General features: G+C 38.5%; 1 protein-coding gene and 1 long non-coding RNA gene across 2 annotated transcripts in view; one reads left to right on the top strand and one right to left on the bottom strand.

Annotated features, from left to right (window-relative positions):
• ryr1b (ryanodine receptor 1b (skeletal)) overlaps nt 1-23,741 on the bottom strand; it is a 127,785-nt gene that overhangs the window by 16,434 nt on the left and 87,610 nt on the right. The window contains exons 69-86 of the mRNA XM_017308129.1: nt 23,298-23,407; nt 22,350-22,442; nt 22,012-22,026; nt 18,958-19,128; nt 17,337-17,396; nt 15,608-15,742; nt 15,409-15,521; nt 15,231-15,327; nt 14,398-14,504; nt 14,263-14,314; nt 13,210-13,290; nt 5,746-5,845; nt 4,071-4,150; nt 3,901-3,977; nt 3,744-3,817; nt 2,701-2,718; nt 926-1,006; nt 745-833 (exon numbers count right to left, since the gene is read on the bottom strand). Of these exons, the coding sequence (XP_017163618.1) occupies nt 745-833; nt 926-1,006; nt 2,701-2,718; nt 3,744-3,817; nt 3,901-3,977; nt 4,071-4,150; nt 5,746-5,845; nt 13,210-13,290; nt 14,263-14,314; nt 14,398-14,504; nt 15,231-15,327; nt 15,409-15,521; nt 15,608-15,742; nt 17,337-17,396; nt 18,958-19,128; nt 22,012-22,026; nt 22,350-22,442; nt 23,298-23,407 (1,553 nt within the window). The remainder of the gene's footprint in view (nt 1-744; nt 834-925; nt 1,007-2,700; nt 2,719-3,743; nt 3,818-3,900; nt 3,978-4,070; nt 4,151-5,745; nt 5,846-13,209; nt 13,291-14,262; nt 14,315-14,397; nt 14,505-15,230; nt 15,328-15,408; nt 15,522-15,607; nt 15,743-17,336; nt 17,397-18,957; nt 19,129-22,011; nt 22,027-22,349; nt 22,443-23,297; nt 23,408-23,741) is intronic.
• Nucleotides 7,730-8,322, top strand: LOC103475113 (uncharacterized). The gene is made up of 2 exons (XR_535292.1): nt 7,730-7,772; nt 8,005-8,322. It is a non-coding gene; the product is annotated as an uncharacterized LOC103475113 (long non-coding RNA).

The following is a 23,741-nucleotide window of genomic DNA, read 5'->3' as shown; positions in this document are numbered from 1 at the left end:
TACGAGTGATCCAACAGAAAGGTAGTAAACAACACTTTACTAATAAATAACTAATAAATATCTATACTGTACAAAGTTACTTATGTGATATTTTCAGAATGGTTTTAATAATATTAAACTTACAAAAATAAACCAAAGCTGCTTTAATCAAAACAAAAATATCATAAATAAGATCTTTATTTATCCACACTGCAAAAACACAAAATCTTACCATATATTTTTGGTCTAGTTTCTATTAAAAATATTTGTAGTATTCTTGAAATAATACTAGCAAGTAATTTTTCAGCCAGAAATGGGAAAACGTTTTAAATAAATTATTCCTTAATTTTGATTTTTTTTTTTAAATACAAAAAAAAAATAAATACTAGTTCCACTGGCAAGACATTTTCTTAAGTTATCAGTGAAAATAATCAGCCAGTGGAATTAGAACTGGGTTGCTAGGTAACGGGCTGGGCTTGGCTGGGGTTGCTAGGTAACGGGCTGGGCTTGGCTGGGGTTGCTAGGTAACGGGCTGGGCTTGGCCAGGGTTGCTAGGTAACGACGCAGTGGAATATTCTACCAGTGGAACTAGAACTTTTTATTAATATTAAGGAATTATTATTGATTCTTACGTCTTGCCTAAGTAGTTTTGCTTTATTTCAAGCAAACTAGTATTGTTTGCACTATTAACTAGACCAAAATTCACACGGTAGGATCTGTGCTTTTGCAGTGCAGTGATGCGCCGCGCGGCCGAAGCAGCGTGACCTGCAGTCGAAGCAGGTAGTCCACGGTGCAGATGATGACGTTGATGGTCGTCGTGCTGCCCGTCTGCGTTCTCAGGTAGTTCTGGAAGTCTTAACAGAACCAGAAATGGGATTTTTTTTTTGTAAAGAATTTAACCAACGATTTTATTAAGTGCAACTAAGATGATGTCAGTCATATTTACCGTTATTGTGGCCTTCGCACAGGAGCTGCAGGAAGCGGAAGAGGTCGCACGTAAACTCATCGTCTGCCATCACTTTCTCATCTGAGGCAGAGCAAGAAGAAAAATTCTTGGAGATATTTTGTGTTTTTGCAGTGTACCAGTGATCCAACTGGTACACTGTTGGATCACTGGTACAGGACTTAAATGCATGATATGTAAAATATCACAGCGGAAACGATGTCCTGTTGGAAAAAGGAGCGACTATAACTGTTGTAGACAATGTGAAGTTTAAAAAAAAGGTTTTAAAGTGGGTTATTTTCCTCTCTGATTGAATATGAAGTAGTGAAAATATATTTTTTACACACTTTTACCAAGGATGCTAGTAAACATCACATCATAACATTCTGTTCTGATTAGCAAGTGCTAGTAAATTTCCACCAAGAAACTCTGTTCCGGTTAGTTTGTCAGACATTTTCTTTTCCTTTTTCTAAACTCGTTTAACAGGAAACGATGCAACAGAACTCAGACCAGAACAAGCATCACTTAAAAAACACTCAACGAGAACATAAAAAAACAGATAAATGAGGACATAACAACCATCGAAAACCCGACAGGACAACAGCGTTTAGACGGGAACGAACAGAACCGCACGCCGTCATGCAGGACAGATCTACTGTACGACCCAAATGCAAGGAAACTCCTTTACTCTGGATATAAACACGTAAAAAAACATCTTTTTGACCTAAAAACTGTCAGATTTAGCTGATGGTTCGCCGACAGACAGCCGAGTCCTGTACAGAAATGCACAAACAGAAAACAAAAGCAAAAGCAAAAGGTGGAAGGATGGTTTAAATATTTAAATACCGTTAGTTGAAAACTTTATGTATATTTTCTCCTTTTTGCTAAATCTACGTTTTTGTAGATTTTTTCTCATTCATAAAAGTTCCCTGTTAGACATGGGGAAAGCAAATAAAAAATAAAAATAAAACTTGCCAACGTGGAAAAAATAACGTTTTTTGCCCAACTTTCATAATGCCAGATGTGTTGAAAAATCTGCACTGCAAAAACACAAAAATCTTACCAAGTATTTACGTCCAGTTTCTAGGATAAATATCTTATTACACTCGAAATAAGACAAAACTACCTTAGAAGTAACTTTTCATGAAGAAACAGAAGCTCGTTTTGAATACTGACTCAGTTCCAGATCCACTGGTAGATTATTTCAGTTATAACAAGACATTTTTCACAAATGGAACTAGAACTGGGTTGCTAGGTTACGGCCTGGGCCTGACTGGGGTTGCTAGGTAACGGTGGAACTAGAAGTTGTTCTTCAATATTAAGGAATTATTGACTTAAAACAAACTGCTGTATCTTGCAGAAAAGCTACTTATAAGCTAGTTTTGTCTTATTTTAAGTGAACCAAGATTTTTTATTTTTTTTTTACCAAAAACTAGACAGAAAATACTTGGTAAGGTTTTGTGTTTTTACAGTGTGCAATTCATTTCAGTTTTAAAAACAGGAGAGGAAGACTGAACTCCCTCCCGTGTGGAGTTACAGTAGATCTGAGATAAAACACTCAAGGACGAGGATTAAACTTTGCAATCGCTGCAGGAAAACGGAAAAGATTAATTTCACTGATTCCTTGAGTGTGAAATGAAATGCATATTAATTTCACAACAATTAAAGAGACTAGTCGTGTGATTAGGAGCCAAAAAGAGAGAAAGAGAGAAGACAGGAAGGACAGGAAGGAGAGAGAGAGAGAGAGAGAAAATTCACGACAGCGGAGTTTCATTTACCACGTTCTAGCTTCTTATCTGAGCGCAGAGAATTGGCGTGAAGGAAGACATGAGAGGTAAGAGGTTCGTAAAATGAACAAAATGGAGGGAGAGAAAAACAAACAGAGACGCAGTGAGTCCAGGAATCTCAGGACTGGCAGTGGATGATAAAAAAAACTTCATTTATAAACATTAAAGTCAGCAGTGCACTGCAAAAACTAAATCTTACCAAGTATTTTTGGTTTAACTTCCAGTGGAAATATCTTGGTTCCCTTGAAACAGATTTAAACTAACAACTTTTAAGCAGATGTAGGAGCTTGTTTTAAGTAAATAATTCATCAATGTTTATAAAAACGTTACAGATTATTTCACTTATAGGAAAAATGTCTGAAATAATCTGTAACTTTTTATCAATATTGAGGAATTGCTGACTGAAAACAAGCTCCTATATCTGCTGAAAAGTTACTTGTAAGTCAGTTTTGTTGTAGTTCAAATAAAATGTGGTATTTGCACCAGAAACTAGAGCAAAAATATTTGGTTATATTTTGTGTTTTTGCAGTGTAGCTCTTTAGGAAGCAGCCGTCCACAAACAGACGCACATGTACGCACACAGATTCCACAGCCGGGTCCAAAAATGTCCCATCAGCTTCACAATGCAACGAAAATAAGATGCACTACAAAAACAACAAATCTTTACAAGGTTTGTTATTACATAGTTTCTAGTGTAAATATCTTTGTACACTGAAAATAAGAGAAAACTAACTTACAAGTAACTTTTAAACAAGATGTATGAGTTTGTTTAAAGTCAATAATTCCTTGTTTTTGATGAAAAGGTTCTGGTTCCACTGGCAGATTATTTCACTTATTGGAAAATGTAGAACTTTTTCATGAATATTAGGGAATTATTGAATTCTATACCTTGCAGAAAAGTTTCTCTAAGTTAGTTTTGTCTTCTTACAAGTGCACCGAGATATTTGCACAAGAAACTAGGTAAACTTACTTGGTAAGATTAGTTGTTTTTGCAGTGTGGATCAGTTCTGTGGTGAAATAGAGAGGATACTCACTGCTTCCCTCCTCTGAAACCATCCCAAGTCCCTCCGCCTTGTTCTGCCTCTCAAACGCATTCAAGTCCAAAACGCTGCCAAGAACAAATAGAACTAGAACTATTCCAGTAATCAATTAATCTATTGATTACTCTGACAGATTAGAATCCACACAGACCTGCAGGTCTGCATCAGAGCCTGAACGCTCAGGAAGAATCCCACGTCCTTTTTGTCCTTCAGGTAATCCAGCATTTTCTGCACAGCCACACACACAGAGACGTTCATGTAATACATATCTAAACATTGGTTATTGATTGAGCTCTAGGAAACATTTCCAGGTGGATTTACCTGCTGAACATCACTGTTGCCTCCGTTGAGGATGGAGATTCCCAGTTTGAGTGTGGAAGAAACCATGGCTCCTGGTTCGCCTGGAATAATCCCAACCGACAGGCCAGTTTAATCCAGTTTAATCTGGTAAATGTCTCTAATCTTCTTCCTTTTTAGAGTTTCGTGGTTGACTAGCAACAAGTACTGATGCTAAATACAAGAACTAACACTTCTGCTAATGTGCTAATAGCAGAGCTAATTATTAATTTAGCGACTTTGCTAACTGGGCTGCACAGTGGCGCAGTTGGTAGAGCTGTTGCCTTGCAGCAAGAAGGTTCTGGGTTCGATTCCCGGCCCCGGTCTTTCTGCATGGAGTTTGCATGTTCTCCCTGTGCATGGTGGGTTTTCTCCGGGTACTCCGGTTTCCTCCCACAGTCCAAAAACATGACTGTCAGGTTAATTGGTCTCTCTAAATTGCCCCTAGGTGTGAGTGTGTGTGTGCATGGTTGTGTGTCTCTGTGTTGCCCTGTGACAGACTGGCGACCTGTCCAGGTGACCCCACCTCTCGCCCGGTACCCTAGCTGGAGAGGAACCAGCACCTCCCGACCCCACTGAGGGACAAGGGTGTAAGAAAATGGATGGATGGATGGATGGACTTTGCTAACTTTCATAATAATGGATAAATTATGAAGCGTTAATTTACTTGGTTGTTTAGTGAAGTTCAGTGTCTGAACTGATGTTTTTAAAGCTGATGAATAATAATAAAATTAACTTTTCCAGCACAAAAAGTGCTTTTGACCAAACTGAAAAACAACATTTGTTTGCTTCAGTCACTTCCAAGCCAACAGATGTGAAACATAAATAATCACTTTGGCTTCTACAGCACTTTGGCTGTTAGGATCGACCTGATTGCGACATTTGCCTTAATTCCCACTGCTACTGCACTGCAAAAACACAAAATCTTACCAAGTATTTTCGTCCAGTTTCTAGGATAAATATCTTGTTACACTCGAAATAAGACAAAACTACCTTAGAAGTAACTTTTCATGAAGAAACAGAAGCTCGTTTTGAATACTGACTCAGTTCCAGATCCAGATTATCTCAGTTATAACAAGACATTTTTCACAAATGGAACTAGAACTGGGTTGCTAGGTTACGGCCTGGGGTTGCTAGGTAACGGTGGAACTAGAAGTTGTTCTTCAATATTAAGGATTTATTGACTTAAAACAAACTGCTGTAACTTGCAGAAAAGCTACTTATAAGCTAGTTTTGTCTTATTTTAAGTGAACCAAGATATATATATATATTTTTTTTGTTTACCAAAAACTCGCCTGAAAATACTTGGTAAGGTTTTGTGTTTTTACAGTGTGCAATTCATTTCAGTTTTAAAAACAGGAGAGGAAGACTGAACTCCCTCCCGTGTGGAGTTACAGTAGATCTGAGATAAAACACTCAAGGACGAGGATTAAACTTCGCAATCTGTCCTGAAAGGACAGGAGTCAGAAGAAACGTGTGAAACAAGCAGAGGTGGGCAGAGAGCCCAAAAACGGTACTTCAGTAAGAGAAGCACTACTTTAAACATATTTTACTCAAGTAAAAAATATCCGTCCAAGAAATTATTCAAGTAAGAGTAAAATAGAAGTTAATTTAAAGTAACTGAGTGCATGTAGCTGGTTGCTAGCAGCTACAGGCTGACCTTTGCAGGCGCTGATCATCTGCAGCACCATCTCTGCAGCCCCGCGGTTGTGCAGACGGGACTGCTGGTACAGAAGCCTCTGCTTCTCCATTTCCTTTTCCTGTGGAGCAAAGAGAGAAGAAGAGGAGCTGAAACCCCGCCAAGCGGATCTGCACTGCCCCCCACACTCACACACACACCTTCACACACACCTTCACACTCTGATCCGCTTTCTGGAGGCCTTCCTGCTAGAACTGCATCCAATAAACTACATCTAACGTTGCATCTTATTTACTAACAAATGTATATAAATCACTTAAATTTCACTTAAGCCTTTATGAAATATTATCTTTCCTAGTAACACAAATTAAAAATAAAATATTATTAAATTGTTAAATCAATTTTCATTTTACAGAATGAGAGATTAAATATTTTATATTCTAGATATGCACCTGGATTGGATGCTGAAGGTTTGTTGTATTTAATCTTTAACAGTAACTAAAATCCAAATTTCTATGTGGATAAACTTTCTGAATTGTACAACAGCCTGGCTAAGAAAAACAAATAAATAAAAACAATAAAATTATGATTAAATTAAGTCATAAATTGTTGTAGAGTAAAACTGTACAAGAATAACAGCTGAAGTAATATGAGAATAAAGTTATAATATTAACAGAATAAAGTGGGGTTAATTCCCCTGTTGGTTAAAACGGCAGAGCGCCGGCACTTCCACCTGCCATAAAACATAATCAATAATCAATAATGACACACACCTCCACTCTCACACAGTGTGTATTAGTCATGGAGGCAGTTATTATTCCAACTGTTGACATCCACCAGAGGTGCAAACACTCGACGGCAGCCGACACTTTGCCCCAGAGCATAACAAACACACATACACACACACACACACACACACACACACACACACACACACACACACACACACACACACACACACTCTTCCACTTCATGCAACCTCTGCTTCCAACAGAACAGTGGCCAGTTTCCTGCCTGGACGTCCGTCAGCGACTTCATCTGAATCTTTTCTTTATGGGTAAATTACTTAAGAGCTTAAAGGACTGAAAACATTTACTGCAGGTTTTGTTGCGTCTTGATGTTATTTATTACACAAACAGCAACACGCTGCCCAGTATTTTGGTCTAGTTTCCAGTGCAAATATCTTATTACACTCGAAATAAGACAAACTAGCAAGTAAGACATACAAACTTATTTTAACTCAGTATTTTTTGCATATTGATAAAAAGTTCTAGTTCCACTGGCAGATTATTTCACTTATAAAATGGGGAAATGTCATAAGTAAAATAATCTTCCAGTGGAACTAGTACTTTTTAAAATCAATATTATACAATTACTTACTTAAACATATATAATACTGTGATTCTTTGAACAGGTTAGAATAGATTTATGGCCTATACAAAACATCTACATTACTTTTTTTTTTTGCACAAAATCATCCCTAAATAATGAGATTTTGATCTGCTAAATTCTGCCGTCCTGTCACTTTAAATCCAAATAACCTGCTGCTGGCCACGCCTCAAACTTAACGTTTACACTCACATGTGAAAATGGCTGCAAACAGAYGCGCAATTATACAACCGTACATCTTTGAAAAGCAGAAGTGGAGCCTTCTGTGCAACCAGTAAGAATGCAGCAAGCGGTTTCTGGATGGTAAGTCAACAACAGCAGCCATTGTACAGCAGTAAAACCAGCTGACCAAACGTGATGGAGCTCAGCTTTGGTTGCTAGGTAACGGGCAGTGCCTGCTGATTCTCTAGACACTGAAAGATTCGTATGTTATGTCAACAACAAAACACTTGTCTGTTTGCAGCAGCCTTTGTACAGAGAACACAGCAGTAAAACCAGCTGACCAAACATTCTGGAACTCTGCTAGGGTTGCTAGATAACAGGCGGTACTCTGCTGGGGTTGCTAGGTAACGGGCAGAACTCTGCTGGGGTTGCTAGGTAACGGGCAGAACTCTGCTGGGGTTGCTAGGTAACGGGCGGAACTCTGCTGGGGTTGCTAGGTAACTGGCGGAACTGCTGGGGTTGCTAGGTAACAGGCGGTACTCTGCTGGGGTTGCTAGGTAACAGTTGGAACTCTGCTGGGGTTGCTAGGTAATGGGCGGTACTCTGCTGGGGTTGCTAGGTAACAGTCGGAACTCTGCTGGGGTTGCTAGGTAACGGGCGGAACTCTGCTGGGGTTGCTAGGTAACGGGCGGAACTCTGCTGGGGTTGCNACTCTGCTGGGGTTGCTAGGTAACGGGCGGAACTCTGCTGGGGTTGCCAGGTAACAGGCAGTGCCCGCTGATTTGTTATGTTGCACTCTGGAGGTTCTTGAAATGGCTAATTTTCAAGACAGTAAAAAATATTAACTTATAGCCAAAAAACGTCTGAATGGTGTTTATTTCAGGAGCAGTACAGACTTAAATCGAAGCAAAAAAACGTGCAAACTCTGAATTTTACATAACACATCCCCCCTTTTGAGTCAAGCTCCTATATGTCATTGGAAAGTTACCTGTAATTTGGGTTTGTCTTATTTTAGGTGAACTAAGATATTTGAACAAGAACGTAGACTAAAACACTTTGTGGACTTTGTGTTTCTGCAGTGATGGGACCGGGTATTAAACTGTAATCTGCCTCTCTGGTCCAGGAACCATCCTGTTGACAAAAGAGGTTAGCCAGCCTCACCCTCTGCATACCATGCATATGAAACCCCTCCCAAAGCACACAGAACTACATCTACCCCATCCCTCCATCCCGCCACCCCAACCCTCAAAAGTCTGGCATGAATGAAAACGCTGCGGATTTCCTCTGGTTACAGAGCTCCTGTTTCCTTATTTGACTTTTATTGTGAAAGGTTAAAGTGCATGTCTAGATGTGGTTTGAAGTGTGACCTTGGGCTTGGACTGTGCAGGCTTTTACTGTAGTCCTTGGTGTGCACAGAGAGGGAGACCTGTCACCCGTCCAGTTCAAACTAAAGACAAGTCTGTGTTAGTCATCAGTGATTAGGACTCAAAGCGGAGCTTCAGGGCGATAAGGGCTGAAAACACCTGGATTAGTAGGTGAGAGTTAGGCTACGTTCACACTGCAGGATTTAACCATCAAATCCGATTTTTTGTGAAATCCTTTTTTTTTTTTTTGCGTTGTCGTTCACATTTCCAAATACAGCTCCGGAAAAAATTAAGAGACCAATTAAAACAATCAGTTTCTCTGATTTTACTTTTTATAAATATATGTGAACTTTCTTGTTTTATTCCATGAACTACTGACAACATGTCTCCGAAATTCAAAACCAAAATTTAGTATTTATTTGCAGAAAATGAGGAATGATCAAAATGACAAAAACAGATGCAGTGCAGACCTCAGATAATGCAAAGAAATGAAGTTTATCTTGATTTAGAAACAACAATGCTAAAGTTTTAACTCAGGAATCAGTGTTTGGTGGAAGAACCAGCAGGTTTTCAACGGGCTTCAGTTCACTGGGCTCTTAGATTTTACCAGAGCTGTAAATATACTTCAGCAGACGTACAGATACTTGTATAAAAATACTCTAGTAAAAGTACATTGAACCAATTTTCACCTTGAAGAATACAAAATGACTTCCATTAAAATATGTTATTGTTTAATTAAATTAAAATTAAAACCAAATCTCAATCAGGATGATTTAGATTAAACAAAATGCAGCAGATTCGTCACAATTCATTCTTTGAGCCAAAGTCATGAAAATATTTTTAAACTAAGGCTGCAGATGGTAAATATCTCCATCCATGTTGTTTTTCTTCTTCTGCTTTGCTTTGGCTGCATCCAGCTGAACGGTGAATTACCGAAACTAAAACACTCTTTTTATGTGATCACTGGAATTTTTCCATTACTATCTTTTTCATCACGGAAGTAACAAGGCACATGTGAAAATATAAGGAGAAGAAAGTACAAATATGTCTCTTAAAATGTAGGGAGTAAAAGTAAAAGGTTCTCAGAAAGATAAATGCTCAAGTAAAGCACAGAAATCTGAAAAATCTACTTAGTAACAAAGTGCTTTTATTTTATTTTACTTTACTACTCTGCAAATAAGCGACCTGAATGTGTTCTCTAGTGTGAACTGAAAATGGCTGAAAGTGTCCTGCATGTGCAGTAGGGGGCGCAATAACGTCCCACAGAAGAAGAAGAGTTCAGTGTTTGTGGAAGGATGCTAACGGGGGATCGTGTCTTATGGTTTTAAAGTTGTTGTCCGACCAGAGCAGCTCGTTAACAACTTAATCCTCGTTATCGGCCGTCATGGTTGTTGTTTTCCTTCCGGTTTGTGCGTTTCAGGACGCAGATGCTTGTCGAGCATCAACGACGTTCAGGTCGGACCTGAATCTGGCCGTTCAGATTCAGGTCACATTTAAAAAGACCAGACATGCATCAGATGTAGAACCACGTATCCGATCTGAAGATCTGATCTGTGCTGTTCAGGCCGTCGTGAAAAGATTAGATTCTGGCACAAAAAAAAAAAAAAAAATCGGATTTGTGTGACTTCAGGCTGAACGTAGCCCAAGACGTGTTAGCCAAACAGGAGGTTCAAGTCAGGAAGGGACTTGCCAAATGCACAAAGTCAGCACAATAATAATAAAACGGCTCGTTTCTGTTAGTAAGAACCTGATTTCATAACTGATACGTTTTCACTCAACCGGGTTACGAAGGACAGCATTACATTTTCCCATCAGGCTCAGAAGGAAACAGCAAAGTTGTGTCTACTTAGCTTTTTTTTTATTTACACAGATCCAGTGCCTTCTGAAACTCCCCTAAAATCTCCACAACTTTTAACTTTTGGTCTCCCAGCAAGCAGCCTATATGCGCAATTTGGAGGTGAGCGTGCTTCTCTAATGAAATCTACGGAAGTCATTTCACTTCCGGATCTTTATGTTACGACAGAATACTAGAGCCAGACGAAGAGACTTTCAAAATAAAATGTACAACAATAATAATATTAGTAAAATTGATTATTCAAAGTTCTGCTACTGATAATTTGGCGTTGATGTGTTAAATATTATGTCCTATAAAATTTATACCAATGTTCAACGTTCCTTCTTTAGATTTTTTAAAATAATTTTTCATGTAGGAGTTATAAAATTCATTCTACTAATATGACGACTTTAATCTATTGAATTTTTGTCATACACTTTGACTTTTTTCACATATTCCTCACATATTCTAATACTTTTCTGACTTTATTCTAGTATCATTATTACTTTCTGTAATATTATAGCTTTTTATTCTTGTGTCTTTATGACTTTTTACTTGTATTATTATGATTTTATTCTCATAATATGAATTTTTGTTGCAAGACTTTTTCTTACTACTAATTTAGTAATATTATTACGACTCTTTTCTCGTGTCATTGACTTTTTTCCCATTACATTCTGACTTCTTGTATTATTATAACTTTTTTCACAAATTAACACGACTTCACTCCCATAATATTATTACTTTATTCCGGTAATATGACTTTATTCTTGGCCTGGCCCTAATACTTGGTCTTACTATATACACTTTTGTGTAAAATGCTTTTCCACAAAAAAACATTTTCTGCAAAAAAAAAACAAACTATTCAGACACAAACCCTTGCAAAACAAAATTATGTTTTTTCAGTCCAAATTTGCGTAATGCTGCCCTTCTAGAAAAGCTTGGATCAGCAGAACCGCACAATCACAGCGTCCAAAACTGAAATCAGACTCAAAACATCATTAAAAGGCAAACATCAGATTTCAGGGTAAAATAAAAGATATAAATATGTTGAAAGTATGAAAAAATAAATCTCAAAGGCCTTTCCGTTAATTTTAAAAGCCAATAAGTAATTTTAAAAGCACCTTTTAAAGTTTCTTTAAAAAAATACAAACTTGAATAGAAGAAACTGAACTGCTGTTTAGAAAGACTTCAAAATAAGAGCATGGCTATAAATGTCTGAAACCTTTTTCACAGTCGATGATCAAAACTTCAACACCGACGTCAAACTTTATTCAACTCAAAGTAAATTAAATTAGCAATAAATTGAAATTTATTTGGAAAATTTCAGTTTAGTGGATAAAAGTTTGCTAGCAGAGATGCTAAACGCTAAGTAGAACATTAGCTCTTAGCGCATTAGAGGAGGTATGCTAACTATTGACCGTAGTCTCTCATCAAAAACGTTTCATTTAACAATTACGAACGTCTTCTTACTGCAAAAGCTTCTGCTAACTCTGGGTTAAATTGATTATTGCTTTCACTTAGCTTAGCCGATTAGCTTTAGCATTAACTCATTTTTATTCTGTGTCTGAGCTAAATGAAGGAGAAAAAGTTTGCATAAAGCTGTATTCTGATTGTATTAGAGTATTTTAGCTACTTTTCCACCAGATTTGAGGAATTAAATTGAGTTTTTAGGACCAAAAGTAATTCTGTTAATGGGAAACTTACTGCAAACGTTTGGGAGTTACAATGTAACAACGTTGGTCTGAAATGGAGCAGAAGCTAAATTCAGAGTTTTTAATTACCGTTTTTGTAACATTTATTTTCCTGCTGTGGTGAACAACAGATAGTTTTCTTAATGCAGGCATTCTTAAACCTTTTTACAGGGTGCTGGTTTAATAGGTCTTTAGGCTACTTTACAATACAACACAACAAGGCTCTCCTTCTAGATGGCTAATAGTTCATAGATATGCTTCTAATTCACCTCTAAACACTTTATGAATCATTACTAACTGTTAATTATGCATTAATTAAGGGTGATAATGAGATTAAATCTACTGGTTTCCTACCAAATCTGTTCATCTTTATATTTTATCTACAGTTGTTAAACTAAACATTTCAGACCACATTGTAAGCATGTAATATTTTCAGTATTTGGTCTCCATCTCACCCTTATTTAACGGATAATAAACTGTTATTAATGATAACTAATAAATAGATACTATTTATTATCCATCTGTAAGTTATTGCCATTCATATTGTGAGTTCAGACGTGACTTCAGTGGCCGCTCAGTAACGCACTGATGCCCGGTCCAGGATTTATACGATGAAAATTAACATTACTGTCGTATAAGTCGTAAACAGATGATGTTTGCCTTTGATGTGGTTTTCTTTAAGTTCAGGCTCAGAAACTGTGATTTGGTACCGACTCCGGGGTTTGTTGCTGTTGTCTTTAGCTGCACCATCTCTCTGCACTCAAGTCATGCAATTTAGGGACGTTTTGAACCAACAACACCGATCCTGCCGGCGGTCCAGCAAAGGCATGCACAGGTCAGTCCACCACTGCAGGAGATAGACGAGTGGCGTGAGTGAACGAAAATTAAGAGTAAAGAGACAAAGAAACGAGGGGAATGCTGTGGTAGGAGTTGGGTGGTGGGGGGGGTGTGCTGAGTGTGATGTCACGGTGAGGTCACTCGGCGCGCGGGGAGCGGCTTCTCCGCTGACTCCCCTGCCTCCCCTCCCCTGGTCCCCCCATACCATCTCTGTCTGCCGCACCTCAAAGGATGGCTCCTCCCCCTCCTGCTCTCCCCCTTCGTCCTCCTCACCAATGTGACAGCTCTGCAGGAAGACGGCGACAAAATCATTAATAAAGTGTTTATTCATGAAAATATCGCAGTTTCTATCCATTGAAGGGGAAGTTTTATGTGTTTTCCACCAATTTTACAGGACAATAAAGTAACTATTACCACAAGTTGTTTAAAAAAATGCTTTATATATCAAATATGACTTAAAAAGAGATCATACTTTTGATACGGCGCCTGGAAATCGGGTGTCCCGCACTATAAAAAATACACAATCTTACCAAGTATTTTTAGAGAAAAAAATCTTAATGCACTTGAAATTAAACAAAACTAACTTACAAGTAACTTTTCAGCAAGATGTAAAAGCTTGTTTCAATTAAATAATTTCTTAACATAGCTGAAAATCAATATGCAGATTATTTCACTTGTAAGAAAACATTTTCCGCATGTTGTAAGTGAAATAACCTGAGTAGAACCAGTTCTTTTCCATCAATAATAAGGAATGTTTTACTTAAAACAAGCTGCTACATCTTGCTGAAAAGTTACTTGTAAGGTAGTTTTATCTTAACTGTACTGAGAAACTCGACCAAAAATACTTGGTACGATTTGGTGTTTTTGCAGTGCTCTTTCTGAAACGCCAACATCCCAACATGGCTCCTCTATTAACCCTTTAACAACGTTTTTACCAGCGTTTCACTGAGAAGTAGCTCCTATAATGAGCTCAGCAGATGGCAGTTGTTTGCTAATTGCTACTAGCTAGTCTGGAGGAGCTGATTGGGGGAGGAGCTTCGTACTCGAAGGCGGAGCTAAGTCCACCCAGGCGTTTTGGTTCCCATGGAAATTAAAGGATTTCTCAAACATGCATGAAAGAATCAAAGCAACACTCCAGGTGTGATTTTCATGAGGGAAAAACACATTATAACATGATGTAAAGCTAAAAAATAAGTTAATTTAACATAATACTGCCCCTTTAATGAGAAGGTTTCATTAGAGGACAGAGGAAACGTACCTTTGCCATAATATCAGCATAAGACATGTAAAGATGGTCGACTTCAAGTTTCCTGGAGTGAGAAAACAAAAATAAACAGAAATAAGGAAGACGGACCGACGTCTTCAAAGAGGCGAAAGCTGAAACCCGCCTCACAGTTTTTCCGTCAGAGCCGTGCGACTGAAGTGCAGAATCAGCTGATGAAGAGGATCCGGCTTCGTCTCCGTCTCCTCTTCCTCCTCCTCCTCTTCCTCCAAGGCTTTCTAGTTTGGGGAAACAGCAGTGATTCTAATGAGAGCGAATTTTTGTTTTGTGGCCAATCACATTTACAAAACAGCGCCACCTTTCACATTAGGAGGAACGAAGAGTTAAGAGACAAATGTTTTCATTTCAGGCTGTTTATATTGAGATGCTGTGTTATTGCAAGAGCAACTTCAAGTTAGGTGGTCTGTGAGTGTTTGCTAAATGGGTTAAGTGATTCTTAGAGAGAAAAGGTCTGAGAAACACTGACGTAGATGAATCTTTATGTTTTTAAAAGCACAGATCGTTGTACTTTAATTTAATTATATGTTATTTTTAAAAGTTTCTGTTTTACACCTCATGAGCTTAAAAACCCTTCTAGACTGGAGCGTGTCGGCGCCGACACCTCTAAATTTGCAGTATCGTAATTCCGCCACATGTAGCGCTATCTGAAAAATTCCAACGGTTTCTGAAAGGGGAGACGTTGCACTTTCCAGCAAGTATCGGGTTAATACGGAAACTTCGCAGCTGCAGCTGCAGAGAGTGTAATTATTCCGGTATATTGCGAAAATAACTTGCTGGATATTGAAAGTTCCGGTTGTTATGGATACATGGGTAAATATATAATCTCACAGGACATTTAAAGAACTACTTACAATTAAAATAAGGAAGATTTATTTAGGCAGACGCTCGAAACTCCGGCGTAAAAAGGTTAAATCATAACTTGTGCGGTTTGAGACGTTACTTACTGACAAGTCGTCGATCATCTTGTCTTCAAACGAGTAGCCCTCCGTTTCCAGCCAGTTGCGCTTGTAGGCGTTTAAGAACATGTTGATGGCTCGGTGCCTGCGGTAGAAGAGTCAGAGGGCTGTTGATCTGTTCTGATGAAACGCTGATGTTTTCATTCAGAGCGGCGGGGATCGTTACGTCGGGATGTTGTAGAGAGGCGTCATCCTGAAACACGCCACCACTGCTCTGCGGCGCTGCTTGGACAGCAGCTTGTGCCACACCATTTTCTTCGACTTGTAAGGATGCTCAGTCTGAAGAACGAAAGCAGACAAAAGCCATTTTAATCTGTTTTCTATGGGTTTTTCCCCACAGCCGTGCGAACTGCAGCGACACTCACCACCTCGATGTGGTAAAGGACAGCAGAGACCTCTTGTACTCTTTTGACCACTTTCTCTGGATCTTCGGCGTCTTCAGCCTTTCCAGACATCTCCTTGTACAGAGCCATCTGCCAGCGCATGGCTGGATCCTCCACCTGGAACCACCAGGACAAAAACCAACAATGTTGTCAAGGTCTGGCTTCTACTCCTCACATTTAATCTTGAAGGGGACCCATTGTGCTTCCTTGAACAGGTTAGGATGTCTTTATCAAACTGTGATCGCCCCCTGGTGGTTCACAAGGTACTGCATGTAAACAACCATTTGTGGTCCAGTGCATACAGTTAGCTTAGCAAAGGATTATGTTTAAAAATAATAATGGATAAATGGCTTAAAGAGGGTCACTCAAACTTAAATGGTCGTCATTTATTTAAGAGATTCGTCATGAACGAGCCTCATCTGGTCAGAACTGTTCTTTGTTTTTTTACAACCTTGCTTGCTTATAATGCTCTGCTCCCTTGTCAACAGCTATTGTTATTTTTATTCAATTAAAAACTATTTAATAGATAAATACAATAGACAGAAAGGGGTGGATTATTGTAGATTTCGTTGTAGAAGAGGATTTTTGTTTCTGGCAAAGCAACTCAAGTCTATTTTTCTTTTATTATGCTTTTAAATTGCATATAGATCTAAATGTAATTAATGCACCCAACCATTTGTAGTAAATAACTTATTTTTTGATTTCTGTGATTGAAAGCTTAGCATCCACACTTTCAGAATCTGTAAATCCCTCAAAATGCCCCCATTCATCGCTTTGTTGTGGCCAGTTATATTTACAAAACAGCAAAAATGAACAAAGAAAACAACTATGTGAGTTAAGAGACTAATATTTTCATTTCAGGTTGTGTATATTATACATGTTGTGTTACTGCGTGGGCATTTTGGAGTTAGTGGTTGTTGAAAGGGTTTGAGAAACTCTGATCTATGGGCTAAACAAAACATGTTCATCGCATTTTTCGCACTAAATTATTGAAATTCAAAAATACTTCAATGATCCCAAAGGGAAATCAGATTAATTCAGATTCTTCAGGGAGTTATTGTGGAGTATCTATTGCATTATGTAATGAGATTTTAATCTGGTCAGTAGCTCAGCAAAGTGCGGGAATTCTGGTGGCGTTGCTAGGTAACGGGCTGGCGTTGCTAGGTGACGTGCTGGCGTTGCTAGGTAACGGTTGAGTGCCCCGTCAAATGTATCTCAATAGTTGGAAGTTGGTTTTTGAAATGGCTTATTTTCCACACATACTAACAAACAAACAAAAACTTAAACTTTGTAAAGAACATTTGTCTGTATGATTGGATTAAATCAAAATTCATTGTATTATCTTTGTACAACAAAATAAAAAAAAATACCAACTGCCGAAGGGAAGTCAAATAAGTACATAAAATAAAAATAAATATAAAATGTAGTACAAACACATAGGAACAACTAGGATATTAAGGTTTTAGATTAATTAGCTGTGTTTCACACACACACACATATATAACAATTTGTTTTTCATTTTTATATATGGTAAAGTATTTAATATGTCATTTACTGTGAATAGAAGGCACATAAACTGAAATTAATTAAAATACATTATTTACACACTCCATTTAAATTAAACTGTTACAGTGAATGTGAAAGGATGTGATAGGTGCAGATGATTTAAAACAGTGTCTGATCCACCACTGTACAAACCAAATCGACTCACCTTGCCTTGCAGATGAAGGTTGTTCTGCAAGAACTCCCTCACCTCTTCATCTGTGTCTTTCTAAAAGGTAAAACATGGGAGAAAACTTCAACACATCATCATTATGACGCCTGCTGGTTATCTGGTTATATAAAAGTACTTACTCTAAAGACATAAAGCATTTAAAGAACCAGTTTTCTTTACGCTACAAAATAAAACTAAAAAGTAAACACGCCTATAGCTGCGTTTCCATTGCAAATGTTTGAACATTTTTGTGCCAATGTCGAAAAAACAACTTCGTAATCGCAATGTTTCTATTAAATAAGAAATTTAGTTTAAAATAACGTGTGAAGAGGTTTTTTCCACGCAATAAGTCAGTAAAAAAGTGTCTCAGACGTAAACAGTTACATAAGATTATATTCATAGCGCTCATCTATCAGCCAATCAGAGGAGATGTCCAAGTTTTATTCAGGTGTTGACATAACAAGCCCCGCCTACCAGAAGCGTTTTGGAGAAATTGTAGTCGGCCATTTTACAGAAGACCGACACGTTCGAATGACACTTTATATGAACTGCTGTGAGAGCTCTGATGGAGCCAGAAAAAAAAACTAAACAAAAAAATCCTCATGCTGCTACTACTTCCTGTTGTCTGCTTCGTCATTTCTGCCAGTAGAAACATCCGACTGTTAATCATGTGACTTGTGATGCAAAAAAAAAAAAAAAGTGTTTCCATTACCAATGTTCCATAATCATCATAATTTTAACGGTCGGTCAGACATTGCTTGTTATTCTTTGTTTGGCTTTTCCCATAGTGTTTGTTCCCCGCCCTGCAAAGCCAATGTTTTTGAAGTAACGTGGTGTTAAAATGAAACAGCGCCTGCTGTGGTGACAGAATAAGCTGCAACGCCGGTTTGTGAAACGCATCTACTCCAAAACGGCTGAAAAAACGATGCTGTCCATTGAGCGGATTTATTTTCGAAATTACAATTTGCACAATTTTATGGTTAGTGGCAACGCAGCTTATGAGAAGTAGGAACTTCGGTTACTACAATCCAAAAACACAATAAATCTTACAAAGTGTTTTTCGTCTAGTTTAGTCCAAATATCTTAGTAAACTTGAAAAAAAAGACAAAACTTACAAGCAAATTTTCAACAAGACATATGAGCTTGTTTTAAGTCAATAATTTCTTCATATTGATAAAAATATCTAGTTCCACTGGTAGAATGTTCCACTGCACCGTTACCTAGCAACCCGAGCAAATCCAGCCCGTCACCTAGCAACCCCAGCCAAACCCAGCCCGTCACCTAGCAACCAAGTTCTAGTTCCACTGGCAGATTATTTCACTTTAACATGGGAAAATGCCTTATTATAAGTGAAATAGTGGAACTCAGGTTTTTACTTAAAACAAGCTCATGGTGCTGAAAAGTTACTTATAAGTTAGTTTTGTCTTAATTCAAGATATTGGGACGAAAAACTAAAAATACTTTGTCAGGTTTTGCGATTTTACAGTATATTTGTTATTTTTATTTAGGCGTTAATTTTATTTCTGAAGCTATGGTATTACAGAAGGAAATTAACACGACAAGTTTACAACAGCGTTGTTCCTTAAATAAAGTCGGTTAAATTCAGTGAAGACGGTACCAGCGAGTATCTGATCTTAGCCAGATTGATGAGCTCCTGGTCAGCAGGGGAGCACATGTTGAGTCCAATGGGGAGCATCTTCTTCAGCGCCGCCACAATCAGGGAGGTCTGCACGGAGTAGCGGTCGCCTCGTCTCTTCTTCTTGCTACGTTCCTGCTCCGAGCCTCCAGACTGAAAAGAACGGCAGGTCAGAGAACGAACGACTGGAAAACTGAAGAAGCTCGAAGGAAACAGACGAGGCCAGAACACGAAACACAAAACAAAACAGGACGAGGTGACAGACGGACACACAGAGGCTGACATGAGGAACGACATGCAGACAAAGTGAATCAAAGTGTGTAAACACCGTTTCCTGCCAACAGGAACGGTTCCCGTTCAGTTTGGTTCACTGCTGCTTCAGCCCCAACTGCTAATCACAGCTCAGCCTTATTGTTAGTAATGTGATGGACAAAGTTCCCTACTGACAGCTCTTGAAGGTTTTCTCACACTCTGACTGTTGTCTGGTCTCACCCTGTCAGCAAGAACAAATCGTGGAACTTGAGGTTCTAAGAGTCCATCCTCACAGCTCTGCTCGAATGCATATATGAACGCCAAGCGGACCGGAGACTGCTAAAAAAGCAGGAAGTGGACTACAGTACAGGGCATTCTGGGTAAATACAACCAAAACAATCATGCTAGTCTAGCGCTAGCAAGAGAAACGGCTCGTGTTTTTTTTTTTACCAGACAAAAGAGAAATCCTACAACCGCTAAAATCCAACGCTGCTCCAATTTTGTTTACATTTCATGACAAAGACAGCTGCACTGAGCGTCTTTATCAGAGAATTTCATGTTATTATTCACTTTTTCTTGGTGCAGCGCCCCCACAGGCAGGGAGGGGAACAGGTTTTTCAATTAGTTTGGATTATTGGACTCAGTCAGTGTGAAAGAAAGAATGGGTAGCTGAAAATTTAAAAAACGGTTTAATTTTGGTCCCCAATCGAACAGAGGCCTCTGGACTACCAGATGTGAAGAGATCCTTAAAAACAACTTTCCGTGGAGTCGGGTAATAAACATGGACTCAGTAAGGGCCTCACATATGAAGACATAAGATTTAATTAACAGGAACTATAAAACATCAGTTACACCATGACTAGATGTTGCATTATTTAGCAGTTTTAATGTGGTCAATGAGCATGACAAGAATTGATGAGTCCAGTTAGTCGATATGAGGACAGCTGAGGTACATTTAGTTCCCCTGACAGATTCGCTGTCTGAGAAATGTTGCACAAGCATCACAAAAATCCTTTTCTCTATGGTTGCAAGCAGGTAGTGAGCACAAAATGCTGAAACGAGAAGAATCCTCCGGCGCAGAAATGCTGTAAAAAAATAAAAAATAAATCCAAGCGTCAGGGACAGAATTTGACAAACAGCAAACGAGCTCCACAGCTGAATCCAACAGGGCCGATCTAAAGGCAAAGTGTTTATTGATCAGACAAAAACACTACGGGTGATGACGCTCGGCTGCAGCGGAGCTAAACGCTCAGCTGCTCATCCGAGCACCATAAAACCTCTCAGGCCACTACCATCTACAAACGGCTTATTTCATTCAGCCTTCCCACACCCCTAATCACACAAATACAGACAGACATGAAAAACCTCGTCCAGCGCTCCCACAGCCCCGTCCAACGTGGAGACAGCGCTTCTGAGAGAACGTATTTATTTAAATACATTATGAGCGAACCTGTACACCAAGCTGACGTCTTCTGATGCTGCTAGCAGCTGTAAGTCGCAAATGATCTGCAGCTGCTACCTTATAAGACGGAAACTTTCCCAGCCAAAGACAAATTATTAAGTAGCAATTATTATCCACTAAACTATTGTTTAGCGCTTCATCGTTAGCTAAACCAATGTTTAGCTAAACCTGAAGTTAGTTAGCTAAACTAATGTTAAGCTAAACCTGAAGTTAGTTAGTTAAACTAATGTTTAGCTAATGCTAGCTAAACAAATGTTTAGCTAAACCTGAAGTTAGTTAGCTAAACTAATGTTTAGCTAAACACAACCCTAAGGTCAGGTAAGGTAATTTTATTCATATAGCACATTTTCAGCAACAAGGCAATTCAAAGTGGTTTACATGATTTAAAAGGAAATACAAACAAAATAACAAACCCAAGAAAAGAGCAAAAGAAGAAAAAGAGTCTAATGTTGACCTGAAGCATGTAAGCTAGGTGCTCCTGCTCAGGGTTGCTAAGTTTCCTCTGGTCCCATTTCTGGGTTAGGAGAACAGGAGTCTGAAAAACAGTCTAATAAAAATAGTCTAAAGCACTAAACTTTTTAGCTAACACGCTACAATAGTACATTTTTCCCATGAACTTTATAACCGACAGCCATCTTGGCAGGCAGTTGCTATGGAGTTGCCATGACAACAATACAGTAGCCACAAGCTTAGGCTCTCGCCTTGTTTCTAACTTATAAAAAATGTTAAGTACATTACGACTGTTACTTGGTTGCAATTTTTAAGTACTCTGGACGTCAAACAAAATAAATATCAGTGGTATTTAATGTAGTACTTCCTGTCGAAGTAGGTCTTATCTGCTAGCTAACTGTGTAGCAGTATGAGATTGGAGGCTCATGGTCTCTGGCTCATACGGGTCGATCCCGACGGCAGTCATTTTGTTCATGCATCTTTGGTCAGGACGTGTTTTCTGTCCGTTGGTCTCAAAGCCGTGGGTCCACCATGCTTTGCGTTGCCTACTAAGATGGCGCCAATCCTTTCTGGTTCAGACTCAAACTCTGTACTGGGTATATTTAGTGGAAGCTAACACTAGCTGAAATTCTTGGGTACTGACCTCCTGTTTATATTGATCACATATCTGTTGCGATATATATATATCTTGTTATTGGTCCAGTTTGGTGTACAGGAGCCCGTCTGTTTCCTGCTTTCGCCCACAGTTATGCCAAGACTCCCCTTTATGTGAGTGTATTTGTGTGAGTAACGGGGGAAGGGCTCGATGAAACGCCTCTCAAACGCAGGTGCCATGCGGTCAGCACAGCGCTCGTGCACAAACACAATCTAACCTCTCCGTCTCCGGCCTAGTGACCCGGCGTCCAGCCACCGACATCGGATATATGGAGAAAACACAGTTAGCGACACTAAACCGCCACTTACAGTATCCTGGGAAAGGATGTGTCAGATTTCATTTATTACAAAACCGTTAATGTGAAATGAATGGAGTAATAATTAATTTAACTTTCAGAAAAAAACAGGAAATGACGATGTGAATATATGAATGGATTGCTCTGCCGCCGTTCCCTGCTTGGAGCGTTAGTGATACATAAATTAATAGAGTTTAGTTCCTTAATGTGTTACGTCTCGGTATGTGGTGGATCGAAGAGGACGGATGTTTGGTTCTTGCCTTGGTCATCTTGCTCTTACTGTCAGCGGTGAGGAAGGACATGTTGTTGATCTCATTCATCACCACAAAGTTCTGCTCCTCCCGCTTAAAGTTCTGCCACAGAAACACAAAACTTACATTTCACTTAATCATCTGGAGGAGCAAATATATTCACATATACTTGGTAACTTTCAGAGTTGGGTAGTAACGAGGCACATTTACTTGAGTAACTTTTTTGAAAAATGTTCTTTTTCTGTGAGTAATGTTACTTTGAAGTATTTTTTCTCTTATTTGAGAAAAATTTCTGGATTTTCCACCAACTGAATGAAAAACAAACACGTTTTAACCAGAAATTCACCAGATTCAGACTCACACCTGCAGCTTATGTTAAAGTTTAATCAGTTTTTCATTAAAGGAAATTGACTTGGAAACATTTTATTCTGCCTGATTTTGTTATTTTTTGTTACTTATATGAATTATTGTACTTTTTGACCCTTAAAACACCAAAATTTGACATTTTGGTTCATCTGATGATGTAATTTTTAAATATCAATTGATAATTTGATCAGTTTCTCAATACTTGAGTTTTACCAAATACTTTATACGTTTGAGTAAAAACATGTTAAAGTATTGCTGCTTTTACAGTTTTTGGGTTCTCTGCCCGCCTCTGGTAAAAATGCCCCAGAGAACCACAAACGGCCCCCGCGCCTCACTTTGAACACCCTGCCTGCCAAAAAAGATTAGCTTTTTAACGTATCTCTAATGTTGTATAAAGTAAGTTTAAATGGTTAAATGAAAATTAGCAGAATGAGCCAATTGTTTGTCCAATTAATCGATTAGTAATTGACTAATCGATTACTATTTTATTTCATTTTTACTTTTTAAGGCCAAGCAAAACTGTATTAGAGAACAAAACATACTACTAAAAAAGTGAAAGTTTAACGGATGTTTCACACGTTGGACCCTCACATGTGATTTGGACCAGAAGATGAACACCTCTCCCACCATCCTGAACAGTTCTTCTGCATCCGGGTCCGGACAGGTCAGCCACCGCGCCCTTTTCACAAAAACAGAAAAAACTGATGGTTAACGTCAACAAATCTTCACTCGAGTTGAAGTAACAAGTATCCGACCAAGAAATCACTCAAGTAGGACTAAAAATGTATTTGGTGTAAAATAACGTTATCAATCGTTTAATGTTTTAAAATTACACCATCAGACGGAACAAAATACAAAGTTAAGTGGAGATGTTGGTATTTTAAGGACTTAAATTATTCATATAAAAAGAATGATAACGAAATAACAAAATCAGGCAAAATAAATGCTTTCAAATCAGCTTCTTTGGTAAAACTTTATTTGAAGGGGAGTGAATAAGACTGTCATAACATCTGTTATGACATGTTTATGACATGA

The sequence above is a fragment of the Poecilia reticulata genome, linkage group LG13 (genome assembly GCF_000633615.1).
Source record: "Poecilia reticulata strain Guanapo linkage group LG13, Guppy_female_1.0+MT, whole genome shotgun sequence".
NCBI lineage: Eukaryota > Metazoa > Chordata > Actinopteri > Cyprinodontiformes > Poeciliidae > Poecilia > Poecilia reticulata.
Note: the sequence above shows the minus strand (reverse complement) of the source record. Positions and strands in the feature narration are given on the sequence as shown.